The 25,117-nt window shown below is 49.5% G+C and overlaps 3 protein-coding genes across 3 annotated transcripts; 2 read left to right on the forward strand and 1 right to left on the reverse strand.

Annotated features, from left to right (window-relative positions):
- Positions 1–1,409: 1,409 nt before the first annotated feature.
- Positions 1,410–4,208, forward strand: LOC112901713 (subtilisin-like protease SBT1.7). Its single transcript, XM_025970683.1, has one exon. It carries the CDS (start codon positions 1,701–1,703, stop codon positions 3,975–3,977), a length of 2,277 nt encoding a protein of 758 aa, XP_025826468.1. The 5' UTR covers positions 1,410–1,700; the 3' UTR covers positions 3,978–4,208.
- A 6,788-nt stretch (positions 4,209–10,996) lies between these two features.
- On the forward strand, positions 10,997–13,434 carry LOC112900093 (subtilisin-like protease SBT1.7). The gene has a single exon (XM_025968827.1). It carries the CDS (start codon positions 10,997–10,999, stop codon positions 13,313–13,315), a length of 2,319 nt encoding a protein of 772 aa, XP_025824612.1. The 3' UTR covers positions 13,316–13,434.
- A 5,934-nt stretch (positions 13,435–19,368) lies between these two features.
- Positions 19,369–20,140, reverse strand: LOC112900651 (protein indeterminate-domain 16-like). Its single transcript, XM_025969484.1, has one exon. It carries the CDS (start codon positions 20,138–20,140, stop codon positions 19,565–19,567), a length of 576 nt encoding a protein of 191 aa, XP_025825269.1. The 3' UTR covers positions 19,369–19,564.
- Positions 20,141–25,117: the final 4,977 nt, after the last annotated feature.

A 25,117-nucleotide genomic window follows, 5' to 3' on the forward strand; every position in this document is an offset into this window, starting at 1 on the left:
AACAGGTCATAATAACTCTTTGCCCACGCGCGCGGCGCTGTGATGTGACCATACGTCCCTTGCCCACACACGCGGCACTATGATGTGACGCGCCGCCTCGGTAACTGGTGGGCTTACCGTGGTGTCGCCCGTACCTGCCCAATGTGTCCAAGGGCAGCCCATGCCCTGTCTTGGGCGCGCGCACCCCAACCACCCGCATTTAATGTGGTAGTTGGGCTAGCTTCTTACAGAAGGCTGGAATCCACCGGACACGTGGCGGTGCTGGTTTAGCGGCCGCTTCCTCAGGGGCACGTGGCGGCACCGGACCCCCTCCCAGGTGGGATGGGAGGTCCGGGCCCCCCTGACTGGCCCAGGCGCTTAGGCCCCCTAGGGGTCCGGCTTCCACACGTGGAGGCCCAAGACCATCCCGGTGGTCCGGACCCGTGGTAGCCGTTCCTGAGCACTTTGTCCTTCCGGGCACGTGGAGGCACCGGATCTGCTAGTACGTGAGGGGAGGTCCGGAGACCGTGTCCCCAGGTGTCAGGCCCGGGCCTTACGCCCTGTCTCCCAGAAGCTTAGTGCGAGGTTACGGATAATCTCGTACCCCTCGGACTAGATACACTAGTAGAAGGTACCCCTGTCTATATGTACCGACAAGCCTTTTGGAGACTGCTGTTTGTTGGGAGTACATCTTATTTTGATATCTAATTTGTTTGTTTTGCTGCTAATTTTATGTGTTTGCCCGAGACAAAAAAAACTTAGCTGGCTGGGTTTGGAAGTAGTAAGAAGTGCAATTTTGGTGGTTGAATGACATCATCGCCAACAAAACTGTCCATATTTGCTATTATACGAGATTTATCATCTCGGATGCAAGTGATGGACTTTCGGGAGTATATACAAAAGGGGGAAGTGAAGAACAAGAGAAGTCCATCCAGGACATAAGCCTTCGAAGCCAAATATGACAGAAGCAATTTAGTTGGATTTGAGCCCAGATTTCAAATTTGTTTTAAGTAAATATGAAATTCAAGATTTCTAGGTCAAGTTGTACACTACCTGAAAACAAAACATTCCTGCTGGCAAGCCGTCACGAAACAACCGGGCTATTAATGGCAAGTCGACATGAAATGTTTCTTGTCAGCAGTTCATGACGGCTAATACTTGATCAGTCAGGCCTAGATCCTTTCACTAAAATCATCATGAGTTACTTGTTAGGAAAAATAATCATCAAAATCAGAGTCTGGGATAGAAATGAAACTAAAAGATGTGCTGAAAATGCACGCAATGGATATTTCAGTAACGATACTAAATGTTCTAGTGTTTAGATGAATTTTTCTTCACTTCGGGCAAATGTTTCTAGGGTTATTAGAAATGGTTACAACTAATATGAATTCGTCCAAGTCACTTCAGGCAAAAATCAAACGCACCCATAATATATGCTCCCCTGGATCTTTCCTGTTGCAATCTTGCTACTAGGCTCCCATGCTACATGCTCACGGCCAGCATCAGATCAACCACAGGCAGCTGTTCACCCCCGTGTCCATATCAGAGACTCAGTCTTCTCGTCCTCAAAAACATCTCCCACCATCGGCATGGCTCCCAATGCTCCTTTTTCTACTGCCACAGAAAATCGCCGGCCTTGTACGGCTTAATCAATATGGAAAAGCTCTTGCCGGTTTTAACAATGAGATACAACGCACGTTAATCTTGTACAAAAGTCCACCATGCCTACACAACATCAGAGCAAGCCGGCAGCCATGGAAAGCTTCGAGCTATCCTTGCTCCGCATTGTAATTCCCATCGTTCTCCTTGCTTCAATCGTTGCCGAGGAGCTGCCAGCCGGCGACGATGAGCTCCAGACGTTCATCGTGCACGTTCAGCCGGCCGAGAATCAGGTGTTCGGCACGGCCGACGATCAGGCAGCGTGGTACAGGTCGTTCCTCCCAGAGGACGGCCGGCTCCTCCACGCGTATCACCACGTCGCCAGCGGCTTCGCCGCACGGCTGACGCGCCGGGAGCTCGACGCGATGTCCGCCGCCCCAGGGTTCCTCGCGGCGGAGCCGAACGAGATCTATCAGCTGCTGACGACGCACACGCCCCGGTTCCTCGGACTGGACGTGCCACAGGGCGTGAGCGCGAGAAACCATAGTGTTTCAGGGTTCGGCGACGGTGTCATCATCGGCGTGCTCGACACCGGCGTCTTCCCCTACCACCCGTCGTACAGCGGCGAGGGCGTGCCGCCGCCGCCGGCCAGGTGGAAGGGGCGCTGCGACTTCAACGGCTCGGCGTGCAACAACAAGCTCATTGGCGCGCGGTCCTTCGAGTCCAACCCTTCGCCGCTCGACGAGGACGGGCACGGCACGCACACGTCGAGCACCGCGGCGGGCGCTGTCGTGCCGGGCGCCCAGGTCCTCGGCCAAGGCCTCGGCACCGCTTCCGGGATCGCGCCCCGCGCGCACGTCGCCATGTACAAAGTGTGCGGCGACGAGTGCACCGCCGCCGACATGCTCGCCGGCATCGACGCCGCCGTGGGCGACGGCTGTGACGTCCTCTCGATATCCCTCGCCGCCGGCGGGCCAGCGGTGCCGTTCTACAAAACTAGCCTCGTCATTGGCACGTTCGGCGCCGTAGAGAAGGGCGTCTTCGTCAGCATCGGAGCCGGCAACAGCGGCCCCAACGCCAGCACGCTCTTCAACGACGCGCCGTGGATGCTCACCGTCGCGGCGAGCACCGTGGACCGTTCGATCGGTGCCCAGGTTCGCCTCGGGAACGGCCTCTCGTTCGACGGCGAGTCCTTGTACCAGCCGGACATCTCGGCAGCCGTCTTCTACCCGTTGGTCTACGCGGGCGCCAGCTTTGCACCCGACGCGCGGTTCTGCGGCAACGGCTCGCTGGACGGCTTCGACTTCAAGGGCAAGATCGTGTTCTGCGACCGTGGCAATGGAGTCGGGCGGATTGAGAAAGGTTCCGAGGTGAAACGAGTCGGAGGTGTCGGCATGATCATGGCCAACGAGTTCCCTGATGGCTACAGCACGCTTGCCGACGCGCACGTCCTCCCAGCGTCGCACGTCAGCTACGCCGCCGGAGTGGCCATCAAGAAGTACATCAACTCCACGGCGAACCCAGTGGCGCAGATCGTCTTCCAGGGCACGGTCCTTGGCACGTCGCCGGCCCCGGCCATCATTTCATTCTCTTCACGCGGGCCCAGCCTCCACAACCCCGGCATTTTGAAGCCCGACATCACCGGGCCCGGCGTGAGTGTACTGGCAGCGTGGCCGTTCCAGGTCGGCCCTTCGGCGGCGACCGCGGACCTCGGAGCGACCTTCAACTTCGTCTCCGGCACGTCCATGTCGACGCCGCACCTCAGCGGCGTCGCGGCGCTGATCAAGAGCAAGCACCCGAACTGGTCTCCGGCGGCGATCAGGTCCGCCATCGTGACAACCGCCGATCCCATCGACCGCTCCGGGAATCCGATCCTGAACGAGCAGCATCTGCCGGCCGACTTCTTCGCGACGGGCGCCGGCCACGTCAACCCGGACAGGGCCGTCGACCCCGGCCTGGTCTACGACATCGATCCCGCCGAGTACGTCGGCTTCCTCTGCAGCATCTACGCGAGCCAGGACGTGTCCGTGATCGCGCGGCGCGCGGTGGACTGCTCGGCGGTCACGGTAATCCCGGACCACGCGCTGAACTACCCGTCCATCTCGGTCTCGTTTCCGCCGGCGTGGAACTCCACGGCCGGCCCGGCGGTGGTGGTGCGCCGCACGGCGAGGAACGTCGGGGAGGCGCCGGCGGTGTACTACCCCTACGTGGACCTGCCGGCGGGCTTGGTGCACGTCGCGCCGAGCTCGCTGCGGTTCACGGAGGTGAACCAGGAGCAGAGCTTCACGGTGTCCGTGTGGCGAGGGAAGAGTGGCACGGCGAAGGTGGTGCAGGGAGCGCTTCGGTGGGTGTCCGACAAGCACACCGTCAGAAGCCCCATCTCCATCACATTTGAATGATCCTTCCACCAAAAAAAATAGGTTGTTCCTTCTTCGTGCCCCACTACCAGTGGCACTCACGCACTACTCAATCAAAATTAAAGTAGGAGCGATCTTTGAGATTTGAACTTCTCTAAACATGTAATTGCTCGATTGCGATGATGATTAGTGAGATCATCAGAATATATACATGGGTAGTTTCAGTTTTACTTATTTAATCAGAAACCTTCTCCCTCTAATTCCAGATACAAATCAGTATAGATGCATCTGCTCATATGCACACTCACACATTTACTTGTACGAACCTTTTAGAGACTAAACTAGCCGTGGAATGCACCAAGCTCTCCTGAGGTCTTCCTATTTTTCTTCCCCTTTCTTCTAGCTCGTCGCTGCAAGCGTTGCCGAGGAGCTGACCGGCGCCCGGCGGCGATGACGATCTCCGCACGTTCATCGTCCACGTGCATGCAGCCACAGGTCGCAGGAGAACCCCGTCTTCGCCATAGCCACGAGGACCGGACGGCGTGGAACCGGTCGTGGTCGCTCCTCCCGGAGGACGCCCGGCTCCTCCACGGCGTACCACCACGTCGCCAGCGGCTTCGCCGCGCGGCTAGCTGACCGCGGCGGGACCTCGTCATCGTCACCTCGACGGGCTGTCCGCGCGCCATGCCAGAGGGTGCGGTTCCTCTCGGCGCGCGGTTCCTTTCCTCCTCGTGCTGCACGCGTCGCCGCCGGTGACCGCGACCGCGGGGAACAATCAATATTGAACAGTGACGACCACCCATCCGTCGTCGGCCTCTGCTCCCCGCCATCCAGAGGAAAAATTCACCGGGACGACTAGCTAGTGTGGCCCATGAGAGTGAGGGAAAGAGAGAGCCCAGGAAGGACGACGTGTGTGGCCGAGCCGTTTCGGGTCGGCTGAGCCATTTTTCTTGGCAGGGCCTCCAGCGAGAGCTACGGCCCAGGACCACCGGTCCTCTCGTCTCGTCTCGTCTCGCCCCGCCGTAACTGTCGTGCGAGGTGATCTGTCTATCGCCGTGATGCTGACATGCTGTCGTCGGAAGGAGAGGGCCCAGTCGCTCTGCAACAAAGTTACAAGCTTAGCCTGGAGTCGGATGGATGGATGCTCAGTCGGCGGCGGGCCACCGCACAGCACTACCATCTCCCCCGGCGACGGTAGCCGAGAGTGATGATGGTGTATTATTCGGAGGACGAAGACAAAACTTCTTCGTCAGAATGAAGATGAACGGCACGTTTGGTTCGTTGGCGGATTGAGCTCATCCGGCGTGAGCTGGTCCAGGATCCAATCCAACTAGAATCGGCGCTCATTTTTCTGGCTAGGGCCTAGGAGCGACCCGGGGTACGCTGAAAGTGATTCGTTCTCTTCGACAAGAAGGTTTACGCAGGGAGGCTAGGCTCTGTTCGTTTTCTACCCTCTAAAGTACTTTAGACCCATCGTATCAAAGAGAATCTTACTATTTAGAAATATTAAATAAAATCTGTTTATAAAACTTTTTCACAGCTGGGTGCTAATTCGCGAGACAAATTTAATGAGCCTAATTAATCCATAATCTGCCACAGTGATGCTACAGTAATCATCCACTAATCATAGACTAATATACCTCATTAGATTCGTCTCGCGAATTAGCACTGGGGTTCTGCAATTAGTTTTGTAATTAGACTTTATTTAATACTTCTAAATGATAAGATTCTCTTTGATGTGACCCCTCTAAAATTTAGACCCCAGGAAACGAACACACCCTTACTACTCAAGCAACATGATTGGGGGGACAATTTTTGATATTGTCTTCATGGACACCGCAGTTGGTCTTGCTACTAATATGTTGTTACAATGCAACTTGTATCCTGTTTTATGCTTGACACACAAATATAGTAGGGCTGTTTCCCAAGCAAATATAAAGTGAGAAGAATCCTTTTGTTAAGAAAAAGGCTCTAAAATGGAAAAGAGTGCCAGATATTGTTTGTCTTGCAAGAAATTTCATTGACGGGACAAATGGTGGCAAAATCTTGCATAACTTGAACAAGTAAACGAGCATGTTTTGTTTCATCAAATCATCGCTGCCAAAATTGAGGTAGGTAAAATACCAGATAATGTTTTAGCAGCCCAAATGTTGGCTCATGTTTGATACCATATAGCTAGCTCTGCAAAACTGAAACCAACTTACACTATAAAAAAACGATGCCTTCTTTTTTTATAGAGGGCGGGTCAAAATGTACCCCGCTCCTGCAAAGAGCATTTGTAGAACCGATCTGCCCTGAAAATGCATTTGTGGCCGCCCCTGAAAATGGTGGGTGATGACGTCACCCGCCCCTAAAATTGGGGCTCATTTTCAAGGGCGGGTGAGGACGCCACTCACCCCTACAAAGTTGGCTACGAAAATTCAATTAAATCAGAAAAATAACAAACCACATAAAAAAATTGAGAGTGTGTAAATCATTGAGTATGGCTTAAGTTGTATGAGATAGGAGAATTCTACATTATTATTTCAACACTCTTAACCATTCTGTACACTAAAATATAGTTGTCACATTTTTTCTAGTTCTATAGGTGATAATAGCCTTAAGGTAAAATTTTCACCTTTTTTGGATGTGCTTTGCTATATTTTTTGAATTAATTCAATTTTCAGTATAAAATTGAAAAAGATTTCTAGGGGCGGGTGCAAGCACATTTCAGGATATATATTGCTTAAGAGTGTGGAAACCACAAATTATGGCTTGAGTTGCATGAGATAGTAGTGTGGATGAGCTATACATTGTGGTTTCCCCATTCTTAACAGTTATATATACTGAAATATTGTTTCCATATTTTTCTGTAGTTCTATACATCACAATAGACTTAGGGTACAAATTTCACTTTTTCTTATGTATTTTACTATTTCTTTGGAATTAATTGAATTTATAAAATAAGTTTAAAAATTATTTGTAGGGGCGGGTGGGGGCATCACCCGCCCCTACAAATAGATTTCCAAGGGCGATTTCCAAGGGCGGGTGACGCCCCACCCGTCCCTAAAAATCAATTTGTAGGGGCGGATGATGCTACCACCCGTCTCTCAAAATCGCTCCTATATATTCAAAGGAGGAGGCCGGGACTTAGCCAAATTTAGCATTTGCACGCGGACGCCGTTCAGGCTACCAAAATTTGGACCGGCCTCCTCTCCTCGCCACCGCGCCTTTCCCCACCGACGCCGCCATTCCTCCGGCCCGCCGGCGCTCCTCCTCCCCGCGGCTAGGCCTCCCCGCCACCGCGCGCCTCCCCTCTGCTCTCCCTGCAGCCGGGCCACACGCTGCCGCACAGATCTCGCTACGGCAGGCCCTCCTCCTCGCGCCGCCATCCTCCGCACGCGGCCCAGTCGGCGCCCGAGGTCCCACGGGCCGAGCACCCCGCGCTGCCGCTGCACCATAGCGCCGATCTGCTTTGCCCGCCGCCCCCCTCCTCCACACCGTGTGCACCGCCACCTCGCCGGCTCTCGAGCTCCTCCCCGGCCGTGCACGCAGGCCTCTCCTTCCCTCGACAGCGGCCATCCCCTCCTCCCTCCTCCTCCTCCCTTCCATGGCGCCCGAGCTCCGGCAAGGTTCTTTTTTATTTTTTTCAGTCAATGAATATTATTCATGTATATAAGGAGTAGTAAATGAAAGTATTGAGAATGTGAATTTGCGAAAGTATTATTTTTGTTGGTAAGTGAATTAGTGATTGTGAGTTAGTGAATGTGAGTTAGTAAATTATCTAGTGAAGTAGTTAAGAATTGAGAAGTGTATTCGATATTGATTGAATTAGTAAGTTCTATTTTTTCATTTCAAAGATGTCATTTTTTATAAGTTAATGAATTCGGACCGTCTGTCGTGCACCTCTGGATCTAGCAGCAGGTGAGTTCTTAATATTTTTCTTTTAAATTAATGAATTAGTTAGTAAATTAGTTAATGTATAAGTGAAAAAATGTGAATATATGTGGTTTGTAATATGTGAAAGTGAATGTGACATGTGAATTTGTAGTGAAATTTCTTTTTATTTTGCCATTATATTTAACTTTATTTTAGTGAATGAATATTATTCATATAAATGAGGAATAGTGAATTAGTGTAATTAGTATAGTTAGTGAATTTCATGTGGATACATCAAGATTTCCCTTTGCCTGAGGCTCGCCCTCCTGGCATCACTTTCAGCAGAGTCAACAGGACTAGACCGACCCGATGTTCTCAAGCAACCGTACCAGCTCCACAAACAGTAAGATTCATCCTTTTGTCTTATTAAGAATGTTTGATCCTTATTAACATTAAATTACCTCTAATGCAGCGGATCGATGTGTTTACATGGCTTGCCGAGGTAGTAAATTGCCTAGGTGGTACACCTTCTTAGGTGGAAACCATGGAACGCCAAGAGTTCAAGAAACTAACAATCTTTTTTCAGATATCAACAAGAGGAGATCTAGGTACCATGATTTCAATAGTTGCTAGTGGTAAAGAATCACCTATTCAGATGACTTATGAAAAAAGTGCCATGGAAGGTTTCCTTTTAGAACTTGAGAGGTATGGTTATCTTATTCCAGACTTGTCATGGTTGAAAATTAAAGTGCTTCAACAAAATGAACATGATATTGTTAGTTTCTGTAAGAGACTTGCACAAAAAAATCAAAATAACATGGTGTGCGAGTCCTTATTAATTTAAGAAAAAGTATATATATTTGTACTTTATTTGATTGTGTGAAGCAGTTCATAATATTTGTCTTGAATCTCCGTTGTAGGATATGTTTGGTAACACCTTCACGTAGGATATGTTTGGTAACACCTTCACGGCGATGAGTTTGAAGATTATTTTATATCAAGTCATGGACAAGTTATCACTGGTACGAGTCTGGAACACCCCATACTTGGGAAGGCCTGTACACCCCGTACTTGGGAAGGCCTGTACCAGACTTCTATTGAAATTCGATCTGCCTCATTTCATGCTGCGGAACCAATGTTCACCATCTATGGCAAAGCACTTCCTCGTAGATGTGAAGAAAAAGAAAGCGCACTTATCCATGCTTTGTTTTTTATTAATGAAAGCCTAGGGTACAAGATTGGCGATGTTCACTATATTAAGTACTACTTGCTTGTAAATAATATCCATTAGATGATGTAATGTATGCATGCAATTGAACATTTGTAATGTGGCCATGTAGTGTGATGTGCTTGTATATAATAGATTCTGAAAATTTAAATTGAAATCAGTGAATTATTTGGCGGTCAGGGTACTTTCAGGGACGGATCATGCCCTAACACGCCTCTAGAAACCCATTTCAAGGGCGGACCACGGGCTCACCCGCCCCTGAAAACCGATTTCTAGAAGCGGGTTAGGGGTGATCTGCCCTAGAAATGGATTTTTAGGGGCGGGTACATTACTCGCTCCTGCAAATAGCTATTTTTAACTGCGAGAAGCAGGGGTGGGTACCGCATCCGCCCCTACAAATATCGTTTTACCCACCTCTAAAAACCGTTTCTGTAGTAGTGTTATAAACCTTTCTCATCCAACCATAACATCTTTAGGGTAAGACTTTTACAAGACATGAGGGTATAAATGTAATTGGGGATATGCATGTGGGTCTCCCTTGAAAGGTTTTGGTGGCGTGGGTGGTTCTAGCAATGTTTTTAAGTCGTCCGACTAATCGCACTTATTGGTCCGCCGGCATCGATAACGCCCACCGAGGCGACTACCTATCGGTCCAATGGCATCGATAATGCCCACCGAGGCGACTACATGGACTAGATGCCTGGTCTTCCGACTAATTGTTGACTAACTGTGATTAGTCATCCGATTAGTGTGGGGACGACTAGATTACAGCATGGTTTGGGTAACTTTTGGACCATTGGTGATTTTAGCCTTTTGGGCTAGTAATTTGGTGGCCCATTAGATGTTAGGTACAGTCTCGTGTCCGTGTGTGTTGTGCTCAGCTCCCAGTAGCAACTGCCGTCGGCCCCCCGTCCCTGCTTCCGCCCGTCCGCATCGCCGGCCGCCCATCCTGCAGCCGGGACTTCTTGAGTTCGGAATTTGGTTTGAAATTTTTTTTCCTAACGGTAAGTGTATCTTCTCTATCTTGCTTTTGTTTTAGCTCTAGTCTAGTTCTCTTTTAGTCTACTTCACAAATCAAAACTCACAAATTACTAAGTTAGTAACAATCTGACCATCAACATTATCTTGATTTTGCTTTAAACAATATGCTCGACTAGGATATTGGTCCTAGAATATACAGGACGACTAGACTACGACTAGGATCGATTAGGCTCAATTAATCGGGCAGGTCAACGACTAATCACGACTAATCATCTTATCAGTACCCTTTCGACTAGACACGATTTTACATCTGAAAATATGGGTTCCTAGAGGGCAGAGTGTTGTACCACTTCTACTTCAAGAATAACAGGGAACAAGTGCATATATATAGGAGACTGAATTAGAAGCTATGGAGGCTCTCCACACACAATTTAATTTGCGGATCAGTATGTCAAAGTGTCACCTTTATACATTCTTGCATTAGACGGAGCAGATCTAATCCTGCTTCTTCTAACCCTAAAAGATCTAGGAGCTTAGCACGGGAGCTTAGATGAAGAACCTGCTCCTCCTAGATCTTTCCTGTTGCCGCCTTGCTAAGCTCCCGCAGTATATACATACTGCTCATGGGCAAAGTTAGAGCAAATTGAAGAGGTGCACTAGCTTTATGGGTGCATAGAGTTGAGCTGCGGGTTGCATATATGGCGGAAAATTGGATCTAGTCACTGTTTTTGCAAAATTTGATAGGCACCCCCTAATTACTACTTACCTTCGACCCCGTGAGCAACATCATATCGCATCACAGGCAGCACAGCTCTGCACTGCAAGGTTCACTACATATCCATGCCGATGTGGTTAGGCTCGGCCTTATCGTCCTTGCAAACATCGTAGGAATTAATCAATTTGCTAATAACACGAACAGTATGGTCGAAAAGCCTGACGGCTTTAACCACGAGTGAACACGCACGTGCGCCTTGTTCTTGTATAAAAGGCCGCCATGGATACAGGCGCACACCATATCAGAAAGCCGGCAGCCATGGGAAGCTTCAAGCTATCCTTGCTCCGCATTCTTCTCATTCCCTTCCTTCTCCTTGCTCCAACCGTTGCCGAGGAGCTGATAGCCGGCGATGGCGTGCCCCCGACGTTCATCGAGCTGCCAGCCGGCGATGATGAGCTCCGAACGTTCATCGTGCACGTGCAACCGGCCGAGAACCACGTGTTTGGCACTGCCGACGCCCGGACGGCGTGGTACCAGTCGTTCCTCCCGGAGGACGGCCGGCTCCTCCACGCGTACCACCACGTCGCCAGCGGCTTCGCCGCCCAGCTGACGCGCCGGGAGGTCGACGCCATGTCCGCCGCGCCGGGGTTCCTCTGGGCGCATCCGAGCGAGGTTTACCAGCTGCTGACGACGTACACGCCTCGGTTCCTCGGGCTGGACGTGCCGCACGGCGCGAACCCGGGGAACCATAGCGCCTCAGGGTTCGGTGACGGCGTCATCGTCGGCGTCCCCGACAGCGGCGTCTTTCCCTACCACCCGTCGTACAGCGGCGACGGCATGCCGCCGCCGCCGGCGAGGTGGAAGGGGCGCTGCGACTTCAGCGGGTCGGCGTGCAACAACAAGCTCATAGGCGCGCGGTCTTTCGAGTCCGACCCGTCGCCGATCGACGGGACCGGGCACGGCACGCACACGTCGAGCACCGCGGCGGGGGCTCTCGTGCCGGGCGCTCAGGTGCTCGGCCAGGGCCGCGGCACCGCCTCCGGGATCGCGCCCCGCGCCCACGTCGCCATATACAAGGTGTGCGGCCGCGAGTGCAGCGGCGCCGACATACTCGCCGGCATCGACGCGGCCGTGGGCGACGGCTGTGACGTCCTCTCCATCTCCATCGCCGGCGGCGGGCCGGAGGTACCGTACTACGAGAACCCCCTCGCCGTCGCCACGTTCGGCGCCGTCGAGAAGGGCGTCCTCGTCAGCATAGGCGCCGGCAACAGCGGCCCGGGCGCCAGCACGCTGTACAACGACGCGCCGTGGATGCTCTCCGTCGCGGCGGGCACCGTGGACCGTCTGATCGGTGCCCAGGTGCGCCTTGGGAACGGCCTCTCGTTCGACGGCGAGTCCGTGTACCAGCCAGACATCTCGGTGGATGCCTTCTACCCATTGGTCTACGCCGGCGCCAGCTGGAAATTCCGTGCGCAGTACTGCGGCAAGGGCTCGCTGGACGGCTTGGACGTCAAGGGCAAGATCGTGCTCTGCTACCGCGGCGGCGGCTCCGGCCGGGTTGCGAAAGGTGACGTGGTGAAACAAGCTGGAGGTGTCGGCATGATCATGGCCAATGAGTTCTCTCATGGCTACAGCACGATTGCCGACGCGCACACCCTTCCAGCATCGCACGTCAGTTACGCCGCCGGAGAGGCCATTAAGGAGTACATCAGCTCCGCGGTGAACCCGGTGGCGAAGATCGTCTTCCAGGGCACCGTCCTCGGCACGAAGCCAGCCCCGGTCATGGCTTCCTTCTCGTCGCGCGGGCCCAGCCTGCGCGTCCCCGGCATTCTGAAGCCCGACGTCACGGGCCCCGGCGTGAGCATACTTGCGGCGTGGCCGTTCCAGGTCGACCCCTCGTCGTCGTCGAGCTCCGGACCGGCCTTCAACTTCGACTCCGGCACGTCCATGGCGACGCCGCACCTTAGCGGTGTCGCGGCGCTGGTCAAGAGCAAGCACCCGGACTGGTCACCGGCGGCGATCAGGTCCGCCATCATGACAACTGCCGACCCCAACGACCTCTCCGGGAACCCGATGCTCGACGAGCAGCACCAGCCGGCGAGCTTCTTCGCGACGGGCGCCGGCCACGTCAACCCGGACAGGGCCGTCGACCCCGGCCTGGTCTACGACATCGCCACCGCCGACTACGTCGGCCACCTCTGCAGCATCTACGCGAGCCGGTTCGTGTCCGTGATCGCGCGGCGCACGGTCGACTGCTCGGCCGTCACGGTGATCCCGGACCACGTGCTGAACTACCCGTCCATCTCGGTCTCGTTCCCGCCGGCGTCGAACTCCACGGCCACGGTGGTGGTGCGCCGCACGGCGAGGAACGTCGGGGAAGCTCTGGCGGTGTACTACCCCTACGTGGACTTGCCGTCGGGCGTGGAGGTGGTCGTCGCGCCGAGCTCGCTGCAGTTCACCAAGGCGAACCAGGAGCAGAGCTTCACGGTGTCCGTGTCGCGAGGGGAGAGGGGTATGGCGAAGGTGGTGCAGGGCGCGCTCCGGTGGGTGTCCGACGAGCACACCGTCAGAAGCCCCATCTCCATCACATTCGAATGATCCCAATCCCACGGTAGAACAGAGTATCTGAGTATCACGCTGTTCTTGGTTGATCGTTCCACCTAATAAATAATAAAAATAAAAAAGAGGTTGCTCCTCTTGGTGCAAATTTGCTTTCATTTTGTTCCACTTCAGTCCCCATTTGATGAACACTGAATGTTCCAGTTTAGCTAACCCTGGACATTGGCACTCATGCACAACTCTTTCTATTGTTTTGAAAGAGGTAAGCTCTGCTTCAATTGAAAGCATATAGGCTCAGTACAGATAAACTGGGGACACCAATTTGACAGCAAGGTTCAGACACACAAAAGATAGAACTGCTATTAGAGATTAAGGATATGAAGCAAGCGATAGATGCTCAGATAAACTGGGGACTCGATGATGCGGTTTACCAGCCTTTTCACCTTCTTGCTTCTCGCCAACAAGGCATTAACATGTTACATATCGCAGTACTCCCTCCGTTCTAAAAAGAATGCAACTCTCGATTCTCGAGGAGTCAAATAATTCTAGATTTGACCAAATTTATACAACAAATTACTAACATTTATGTTTCCAAATAAATTTAATATGAAACATGATTAATCTAGTAATACTTATCTTGTAATATAAATGTTAATATTATTTTGTATAAATTGGTCAAAACTGGAATTGTTTGACTCAAGTTGCATTTTTTTAGTGACAGAGTAGTCCAAACTTTTTTTATGGCAGGCCAGACCTTTTGATTTGGATATAAAGAAGACTATTTTTTTTTGAGGGGGATAAAGAAGACTATTTAATCATCTATGTCGGCAGCCTTGGCCCGCGAAAACAGCTCAACGGGCCTCCATCCATCGCCGGGCCGGCCGGCTCTGCTGCTATGTTCGCGTGGGCCAAACCACGGCGGGCCTTGGAATCTCTGAGGATGTTCGTGGAGGCGCCGGCTCCGGCGCTGAAACTCGCCGCGCTGGGGCTCGGAGGTGGAATCCACGGAGGCGGGACAACGGAGTACCCGGCTGAGGCGCCAACAACATGTTCAAGCGCAACGCAAATGTAACCACCAACGATCCGCAACCTCTCGCAGGCCTACCTGGATGGATGTTCTAATTCTTCTGTCGTGATAAAGCCATAAAGGTATGTTCTTGGTCCCCTAAACATGCTGTTTGATCCGGATCCGTCTAGCAAGGGTCATTAGAATGCGTTATGTTCAAGTACAGGGCATTGCCGCTGGTATGTCAGTGCATCGTGAGGACCAGCACCAGCTTGTGCTTTCATTCTTCAAGCCTCCGATCTGTCAGCTCTAATCTCCAATACTGAAACTACAAGTACCAGCGACAGACAGAATATGTGTTTGATGTTTGATTGCGCCAACAGCTTCTTCATCGATCTTGCCTACCCTGAGTAGTCCTTAGTCTCTGCATACACACTTCCTGTTGTTGGTTTCTTTTCCAGGACCGGTTTAGCCGATGAGTTGTCGCTTTAGCGAAGACGACCATCCTGTGGATTCCACCATGTTGTGGCCTGCCGTTTGATTGCTGCTTCAGTGACACAGCCCACAATGTCGCAGGTCAGGACCCTATCACTTTACAGTTCTTATGCATGGATCCTTTGCTCCACCTTTGCCGCCGGTAGTAGTAGTTGGTGATCAATCACCTCATCAAGCTAGTATCAACTCGTTTGAAGATTCGCAGCTGATTCGAGTACTCCACTAGTTCCATGATGCTCCTTTCCCTTTCATCCTTGCATTGCGAGTTTAGATCCTGTTCCTGAACAATCCTGGTTAATTAATAACCATTGAAATTAAGGTGATTGGTTCAGAGTCCACATCTCCATGGGTTCCGGTTGGCTCCATGTCGTTCGCCTTTCCGAGTTCGAACACCGCTCTGTGGCAGTGGTGGCCTGCATTGCACATGCGTGTATCCCCACCCTGCTGGCCGGCATATGGTTTGGTACAAAGCTCTCATCGCACATGCATCACCTCACCTGTGGGTGGTCACCTGCAGGACCGGACCCTCGGATAGCTATGTTCATTGTCATGCCATTTCGCTCTCACCAGCAGCGTTTGCTGCAACTCTTTCTTCTCTTTTTGTTGGTTTGGACGAGGAGGTCACATGATCTTATCTCTCTGCCCCTAACAACTTTAGCAACAAGGTAGCTTGATTCGTCGTCAATTATTTCCATCATCCGACCGGCGTGTCTATCTTTTGTTTATTGAGCAAGATCAGATTAACTCAGTTCGTTTTCGCTTATGCTCCAAAATTGTGTCTCTGAAAAATATATATTTTGATTTAGTGTTGAAAGAAGTACAAATTGATCTTCCTTAGAGCTAAGACTGTATTTTATTTTTTACAATTGATGAGAATGCTGCTAGAAAGCTGGTGCAGCTGCACAATGGAATAAGACATCTGCCCTAGTCATTCTTACTTCGGGCAATCAGCTTCTTATTTGTTTGATTCCTTTGTCTGTTTGAGGGGAAAGGTATGTGTGCTGGTTAATCACCTGTTAGCTCCTGATCTAGACATTCCAAGTTTTGGATCATAGCTGTTGTCATGTTTCCTTTGATCTTTACCTTCCCTGTTTATGGTAACTGATTCTAGATTTCCATGCAAGAACTCGACTGGAGGACCAGATCGATGTAACCTTTGATCATTTTTTTCACTGGTTTTGCACAACCGGACATGGAGCATGGGTGTCAGCAGCACATATACATAGTACAGTACATATGTCTAGCTGCAGCACCATGTTTTTGTTTGCTAGTATAGCAGCTTAACAGATCAAGTTGTGAGCTCCTCCACAGCTCATCATCAGCTTAATCGCTTTGCGAATCCTTTCAGGAATCTTCATTATCCTAAATGCATTGCAGTTACCTTAACCTCCTTGAGGATCGGAACCAGCTTATTTCGCATCAATGATAAGGTCAATAATGCTGCACTGCTCGGGAGCACCCATGATTCGTCCAATCTTTGCAGTAAGAAAGATGGGGGCGGGCGGTTTCAAAAGGGCAAAAAGCTAGGAGCGAATGTGCAGCACGGATGTGATCCTTGCAGTGGCATCATGATGTCCTCCTTGACGTAGTGTGGTACCTTCTGATGAAAGGCAATTGACTTGCGTTCTTGGGGGAGCAAGTCAGGCTTGTAGGGATGTAAGCGCAATGAGCAGCGAGAGTAACTTTTGTCTGGAGCTCCTTTTGTGGCGATGCATGCCTGCGGAGTGGAGCATGTTGGCCTGCTTGGTCCCGGGCGATGACGCAACGGTGACGGCCGGCGAGTTGAGAGGTCGATCAGTCAGACAGATACCTAGTCCCATGCATGCCTCTCTAATCTTTCTTGGTTTCTTCTTTTCATCTGCGAGCCAAGAAAATGAAAGTTGATGCTGGTGTGATGGAGTGGCCGCATCAAATGGTCATAGGCTCAGTAGGCTGCAAGGCTGCAAGAGCCAAGAGCTGACCTAGGTGAGTGAGTGAGTGAGTGAGTGAGTGAGTGAGAAGTGTGCTGGGGAGGCACATGGGTACCTTGTCCTGTGCTTTCAGTCTGGAGCCCCTGATAGCAGATGGTACCAGTACTGTGCGTGATTGTTCTTTTCCGCCCTGTTTGGTCCGTTGATGAAAAGGCCGGCCGGCACATGACCGAAGCCAGCCAGCAACCACCTCTGTTGCTGATGATCCCGGCGCGCCCATGATTCGTCCGCCTCAATCATTTGCTACCGCCTGACGCCTCGATCTCCATGCTCGCATTGCATGCACCTGTATTCATCAGAACCCATCATGCACTCAGATACGGCGACGCACCTGGTCGCCTCTTTCTTCGCCGTGTCGCCGTATCTTCACTGCAGTGTAGAAAGTATAGTAGTGGCAATGTCTGAACGTTGGCTGCGAGGTAGAATGAAACTGTTTTGCTACATTCAGCTCTGAACACCATTCAACTCATCAGAGGCACGGAAGGCACTGTGCTGACCCCCCTGATACATCAAGGTCTCTCTGATGACAGGACATGTGTGTGGTTATTACCCTCGCATATGGAACCACCATCATCTTTAAGACCATTGCACAGTCTCTGCTTACAGTGTCCATGTACAGTTTATGGCCGAATGGTAGCCATGTAGCATTAGGACGTACTTCACGGTTGACTGGAATTAGGGATTTGAAAAAGCATATGCAGTTTCGACTTGACTACTTCCTGCTCACCAAAAACTCTAAGAATGCTTCATGGGCCAAGCAGTAAAATTAGTCAGATCGCATACATTTCAGTGTAAGGGGGTCCAGGCTTGGTACAGCAAATAGACAATCAGATCTAAGTCGATATCTTAACGAAAACACACCTGCTATATGTCGGGCGACTTAATCAAAGATAATTTAAGATGACGATTATAGGCATAATGGTAGAGGTTTGAGGTTGGAGGCTTTCTCTTTAATCTCCATACATCACTTCGCAATGGCATTTTGAGTACGGCAACTATTGTCCACACACGTAGGGAACTTGTGGGTGGGGACGAGGTTTTGACTCAAAGACGATTTTCAGGTGATGTAAATGCATAGCAAGGCACCGTGGGGGAGGTAGAGGTTTGGTGTGTGTAAGGATGCAAGTGGGTATCTAATAGTATCTTTTTAGATCAGCTAATTAATTACGATGGCATGCCACTCTAGTTTATTTTTTCTCCCAAATTATTTACGCATAATGCCATTCTAGTTCATTTTATCAACTTTCTGGGTCGATCCAATGATCTAAAATATATATAACTTGCATCCCTATGTGTGTGTGGGTAGGGGGGCATTGGATTCGGGGTGAGAGGTTTTCAGGCTACAACCTAAATCGATTTTTGTTGAGATTGACAATGGCAAGGTCTTTGGTACCGCATCCATCGCTAGAGGCATTTGTTGTTATCCCCCTCTCGTAGTCTTGAGGTATTTCGAATAAAAAATCTAGGATGGGTTTCCGGGTCAGCAATGGCGGCATCTGGAAAATACACCCCCCCCCCCAATGTTGATACAGTTTGAGGGTGGCTCTTGATCTCCATTGAGTTGGCAACTTGCTAGCAACTTTGTTGTTGCGGCTACCTTCAAAATGGGTGTTGTGGTTGTGTCATATACTGTGATATGTTAGTTTTTTTTCTAAAAAAATACATTATTTCTCCTTTTCGCCTTCACTTTTCCTCTCTTCTCCTCCAACCCTGAGGGGGCATTCCTCTCCTAAATCCGTCCATGGCGGGGCAGCAAGCTCACCATGCCTAAACCTAATTAAGAATCGCGATGGTGGTAGGTGTGACGGCAGGGCGCTGCTAGCCGCCAAGGCAGTGGGGCTAAAGGCAGGTCAATACTAGGGAGCGTGGAGGTGATGGCATACAAAGTAGATTTAGCTTGGACGAGAGCACTGGAAGGTGGGCTCAGATACGAGGAAGCCACTGGGGACTGCCTATGGAGGGTGAGAGGTAGGGGGGTGATGTCACCAGCCAAATCCGTGGTTCATTTCAGCTTTAGATTAGTTGGACGAAGTAAGAACGAGAACAATGTTTGGAGGAAGAAAAACGATTGTGGACCATCCGGTGGTCCATGATCTCTCTTGCATAGTATCAACACCTTAATAAAAATACCTTAAAAACATGACTAACCTAGAAAGAACTAGGTGATACTGTAAATAAGAAGAAATACGCATCCAAATTTAAGTCCAAAGGACTCGAGAACCTAGATGGTGTCCAATCAAACACATTTATTGCATATAATTTTCTTTTGGCCAATCAAACTCATTTATTTCCATTTCTTTATCACCATGTGCTGAATTTTTAATGAGTTGGCCGTGTGCGGTGGCAAAGGCAGAGGTTAGAACTATTTCCTTTTTCCAAAAAAAAAATGATTTCCACCACCTTCGGCCAACTAAGTTTAACTTAGTTCCTTATAGTTTTACCAAATATAAATATAAATTTCTTTCTACGTTCTTTCTTATGGCCCTGTACAACTAGCTTTGTGTTTTGTTGCACAACTCGGTTATTTTTCTTTTTCATTTAGGAAGCTGCTGTAAACTAAGGTTGCAGACTGAACGGAGTGGTAGCTATATATTAAGAGAAGCATTTCTCCTTTTGTCGTGTGCATCAAGCATGAACCAGACGATGATCATCTCACGCTGAACATGGCGGCATGGCATTAATTCACAAGAGCTGAAAGCTATGGAGAAAGAGTTACAGCGATGGCGGTGGCAGCTGTCGAGATCGATCGCCAACCAGCTGCGCATCACATACAGTGACCGCCTTCCTGCGGCGCAGGCGCAGCGCAGCGTGCTAGGACTAGGGGTGGAAGCGCTGCATGCAGGCGTGGCAGGTGATCTCCAGCGCCGCCGCGGACGAGGCCGCCGAGCCGACGAGCCGCCTCGCCGCGATCTGCTTCATGCGCTCCACCCGCTCCACCTCCTCGCGGGCGCGCTCCCAGATCGCCCTGGCGCGCGCGAACTCCCGCTCCGCGAGCTCCAGCTCCCGCCGCGCCAGCTCCCGGACGCGCTCCGCGTAGGCGCGCTCGGCGCACGCCATCCGGGCCTGCTCCGCCGCCTGCTGCTTCACCGCGCGCGCGTCCGCCGCCGCGTGCTGCTGGTGCTTCTGCTGCTGCCTCGCGCCGGCCGCCGCCGACGCCGTCATCATCACCCCCGACGCTCTCCTGTTCTCGTTCGCGAGTGGCGACGCCCGCGGCGGCGGCGCTGGCGCCGCCGCGGGGTGCCTCGGCCCGATGCTCATGGACAGGTCGAGGTCCAGCTGCGGGTGGTCCGCGGCGCTGGGTGGCACCGCGGGCACGTCGCATAGGGCTCGGCCTGCCGGCGCGGGGAGCAGCAGCAGCTGGAGCTGGATCTCCCTCTGGCCTTGCTCCTCCATGGAAGAAACCAAGAAGGGAGAACGAGTAGGCACGAGGGTATCTCTTGCTTGCTGGCTTTCTTGCTTTGTGTAGTGGTGGTGTTTGTCTGTAATATTGCTTTGTGTAGTAGTAGTATGGTGTCTATATGTAACCTCTGAGAGAGCTAGCTAGTGATTTTACCGAAAAGCCCTTGTTATTATCTGAAACAAAGACACTGCAGCTAGTCACTAGTAAGGGACATCCATGCTGGTTTAGGCAGCTGCTGATTTGGGTGGTCCAGATGATCGAAAGGCCATGACAACAACCTAGCTTGTGGATGCAGCTGCATCTAATCAAATTCTTGGCTACTTTTTGTAGACAGCCTATGCAGTAGTTTGTACTTCTTTTCCATGTGCGATTTCGGTACTTTGTGTATAAATGGTCGTAGCCCAGAGTTTTGTCGTTTGCATAAATGCCATGCATGCATATGTAGAGACGAATTTTGATGTTGGTTGTGGACAGCGCTGTCAAAATATTGAATAAAATGTTGTTCATTGTTTTCTATTGTGGGTATAAATACACAAACTGAAATTTGGTGTCATAATGGCGCATGTGCTCTGTTGCAAGTATGTTATTCTACCCATAAACACTGTACAAAAATGATTTGCAGGGACGCTATGTTTTTTCTAGAGGCGGTCCAAAAGATAATCCGCTCCTACAAATAGAGCGGGGTTACTGTAGCAATTCACTTGCCCACGGAAATGCATTTTTAGGGGCGGGTGATGGCATCACCCGTCCCTGTAAATGACCATCATTTTTAGGGGCGGGTGGCGCTATCATCCGCCGCTAGAAATGCATTTTTAGGGACGGGTAATACTATCACCCACTCCTAAAAATGGTGGTCATTTTCAGAGGCGGGTGATAGCATGACCCATTCCTAGAAATAGTCTCATGCAAAAAAAATCATAATATTTTCATATGATCTCGGATAAGGTCAAACTTTATATAAAAAATATAGAGATTGACAAGGCCTACAATTTTGTTGCCAATAACTTTTTCATTTAAGATAATTTAATAGTCTAAAAAGTTATTATAAGTTTTTTAATAGCTATGACTATATAGTATCTCATACAACTCAAGTCATACTTTGAGACTTCCACAATCTTAACCTTTATATACACTGAAATATACTTGGCATATTTTTTTATCTACACTTCACAATAACCATAGTGTAGAAATTTCACTTTTTTGATTTGTTTTGCTATATGTAAAGATTTAAATAAATTTTCGGAATAAAGTAGAAAAATATTTTTAGGGGTGGGTGATGGCATCACCCGCCCCTACAAATCAATTTCAGAGTTAATTTAAAAGAATAGTATATCCCATAGTCACAGGTGAATACCGGGTGGTGGAGAGGAATGTACATGCGAGGCATCAGGTATGCAGTTCGAACTCCGGGTGATACAAGTGTGCATATTTCGTCAAAAAAATTGTACCTCAATAGTACAGGGGTTGGTTGGCTGCAATATTTTTTATTTTTTATTTTGCTATTTTCATTTTCTTTGATTTTTTTATTTTTTGGAAATTGATTTGCAGTGGCGGACGCATTATCCGTCCCTAAAAACAGCATTTCTGGCTGCGAGAAGTAGGGGCGGGTACCGCACTCGCCACTAAAAACTCTTTTTCTAATAGTGAAAAAAGTATGTTATTCTAGACTCTTTTTGTTGTCTGTGTATTCTTCGCATGGATAACCATGATCTTTCTAAGCATTATTAAGCTATCGTAAAAAATTTTACATGTTGTCTCTCCGCTAGCTTAGTAATAATAATGCATATGAAACCATGAACTAAGCGTAGCTCCCTTCGTAGGGCCCGTGTGGTGTGTGGAATGTATATTTACTCGTGTTTGAATCTCTGACTCAACATGGGTGATCACATTTCTGGCTAATAATAGAAGGTAGGATGTGCATTCGTGCAATGTGAATGTCTCCGTGTACCCTTTTTCGGAAAAAAAAATGCGTCAAGCTGTTAGTACTCTAATGTAGACTATATTACTAAAATCTGGTTGTTTAAAAGAAAAGGAGTATCTACTATGTTTTTTTTCGCGCTTTTAATTATGCTTGCAAGACCTTGATTTCTTTTTTTTTACCGAGTGAATGCACGGATGACCTTTGATGAGCTCAGGGACCGGAGGTATCTGCCGACCAAATCTCGAATGGGGCACAGGGGGAGCTCAAGATGTTCTTTCATGGCCCCCTTTTGTTCCACATGCTGCGTGCCTAGCTTTACGGGTTGGCAATGGCGCAATAATGCGTTGCATTTGCGTACATGTTCTCCCTCCCTCCCGCGCGCGCGACGGCCGGGAGAAGTTTCATGCATGCCCTGCCTGCTTGGGTGCATGCTGGGCGAGAGCTTTATGGTAGGCCTAGGTTGTCCGCCCTGTAAAAAAGATAGAAACCACACAAAGGCGAGGGGTTCGGAAAGTGAGATGAGAGAGAGATGCAAATACTATTGGGCTACAGGCATTGGAGCTTCTTCTTTGGAGCTTGCCTCGTTTGCCTTTGCTCTTTTGCAGCTTCGATCTACTGCTTTGTGCGTGTATTGCATTGGGATCCTTCACTAATTCATGTGCGCGTGGTCTTCAGAGTTCTTGTTTATTATGTCTCTGCTTGTTACCCATGGATCCGGCTCTAATTATATATATTCCCATTATATGTTTAGTGACAAATATAGCAATGCTTACAGTTTAATGCCCCCTAAGCTTAAAGCATTTGACATATATTTTTTTGTTTTTGTTTTTGGAATAATGCATATATAAATATGGGAAAGAGAAACCATGCATTCAGTAGGACGTATAAAGACTGGTCGTCCAAGTGCCCAAAGTGGTAGAGACTGCGTTGCCCCCAGCTGTTAACTCACTCCTGCACACACAGAATCAATCAGAGTGATCGATATGCTAGCTAGTAAAAAACCAATGCCTGAATGCATCCAGGCCATAGGCAGGGGCCATAAAAAGATGCATGATTCTATTTTCCCTGGGGATCTCTGCCGCTACACCGTGCTCTCGCAGTCTTGCCACACCTGCAGGGGTTGCGCTCTCCCAGATAACACAGCTTAGTGGCGACAAAAAGATTGGGGGGGCGGGGGGGTGCGTTGAGGTGACTCCAAATCAGTCACTGGCTAACGGCCGGACTGGCGCCACCGGCCAGACTACCGGAGAGCACCTGCATGAAATCATCGCACGGCGTCTGCATGGGGCTAAAGCAGCCTGCCCCTTTTGCCCGGGAGATGACATCACCATGTGTAGGCCTTGTCTGCCAAGATCCTAGCTAGTGTTTAGCAACCATGCAATGCAAACCCCAGCTGCTTTGGGTGTGAGATTCCTGATCATGTTAGGAAACCATATGCGTGCAAAGCTGTCGCGAAAGTGTTTGTAAATTCTATGTGGTCCGGAGGCATGTGCTTATGATGAATGCGATCTTAATTTAGTTTTCTTGATGCAGTTTATATATTATACTACAACGGTAATTATTGTGTGTAAATGGTACTTGCTCTATTCTCTTAATTATATATTAGCGAGGTTGGTTAGCTCAAATTTGGGGAAGGAGTATCAAATAATGTTCTTCCAAAAAAAAAGAAAGCAGCTCAAATCAGGAAAACTTAGAGTGAGGACTATATGTGTCGATGGAATGTGCTTAGCCTTAGCAGATCCAAAATAAAGACTGAGTAAAGTGATGTTGGTTATAAGATTACAGAGAATATAGCATGCCAAATCCTACTTTTTGGTGCACGCAGTAGCTTTTGCTGGAGCATGGTGAAAAGAAGGCAGGGCATGCAGGGGTAAAACTAAAAGGGGAAAAGACTGCACAAGATCCAACAAGTGCATCCGAGTGCGTGGGGTTTTGCTTTATGTGGGGGAAAAGCTGGGATCAAAGGGTACATGGAGCATGTCAGGCCACCATGAAATTATGTATCCATGCATGCCTGCATGCATGTAAGCTCTACCTAGGCCAGCTTTTCTTGGTTTGGGGGCCCTTGTGCTCTCCACTAACTTAATTCTAGCCTGCTACCACTGCTGCTGCAATACTGCACCAATACATGCCACTACTACTCTCAGATGATGTCACCAATGTTACTACTTACTACTAGTAGTGAGCCAGTGACATGCTGGTATGAGAGCTTGAGGCAAAGAGCCTGTCCTTTTGGACAATGATTTATGCATCATGGTCCTTCATCGGTGGCCAGCAGCCACACCCCAGTGCAAGAGAAAGAGAGCCTTAGGCGAAACATGAGCATGAATCAGCCAGCTCCACAAGACAAGGATTTTTGCCCATTTCCATCTTGGACTGTTCCCTTCACTTTCCTATGCCTAGCTCTCTATCCTTTGCTTTTGCACTTTCAAGGAAACCACTGCTCCAAAGCCACTACTTTGGGCACATCACAGCACTACACAGTACAAGCCCCTGTGTGAGTTCATGTAGGGTGGTGTGTTGTCAACATTTGCAGGCTTCACAGTTGCTCAGGTCATTGGAAAAGGGAGAGAGACGCTGACCTTACACTGTCTCAAGCTAGCTTTACATATATCTTAACCTGAGTGAGGGCCAGAACGCTGGTCATAGGGAATGTACAATCTGTCAGGTATAGCGCATCATCTCTGGCATTGGGCAGTCAGCTCTTATCCTGAGGCCTCATTTGAAGAAAAAAACGATTATATATAATACATTATCATGATCAAGGTCTTACATCAGAAACTATATTTATTAATTATAACCATGGCTGATCTGATATGCAGCAGGGATGCCTAGATTCTTTTTTTTTCGTTCTCTAAAGTCTTAACTGACTGCGCTGCAGGCCTGCAACGTCCTCCACGTATCATGCATGCAGCTAGCTAGTCTGCCGCACACAGCTGGTTCCCTCACGACTCCCCCGGCTGAGAACTCGCACCAGCAGGTCAACCTAATGACCTTCTAAATTATTAGTCATTTTAATTTTTTATGTAACTAGAAAAATCAAAACGAC

This window comes from Panicum hallii, chromosome 7, assembly GCF_002211085.1.
Source record: "Panicum hallii strain FIL2 chromosome 7, PHallii_v3.1, whole genome shotgun sequence".
Lineage (NCBI taxonomy): Eukaryota > Viridiplantae > Streptophyta > Magnoliopsida > Poales > Poaceae > Panicum > Panicum hallii.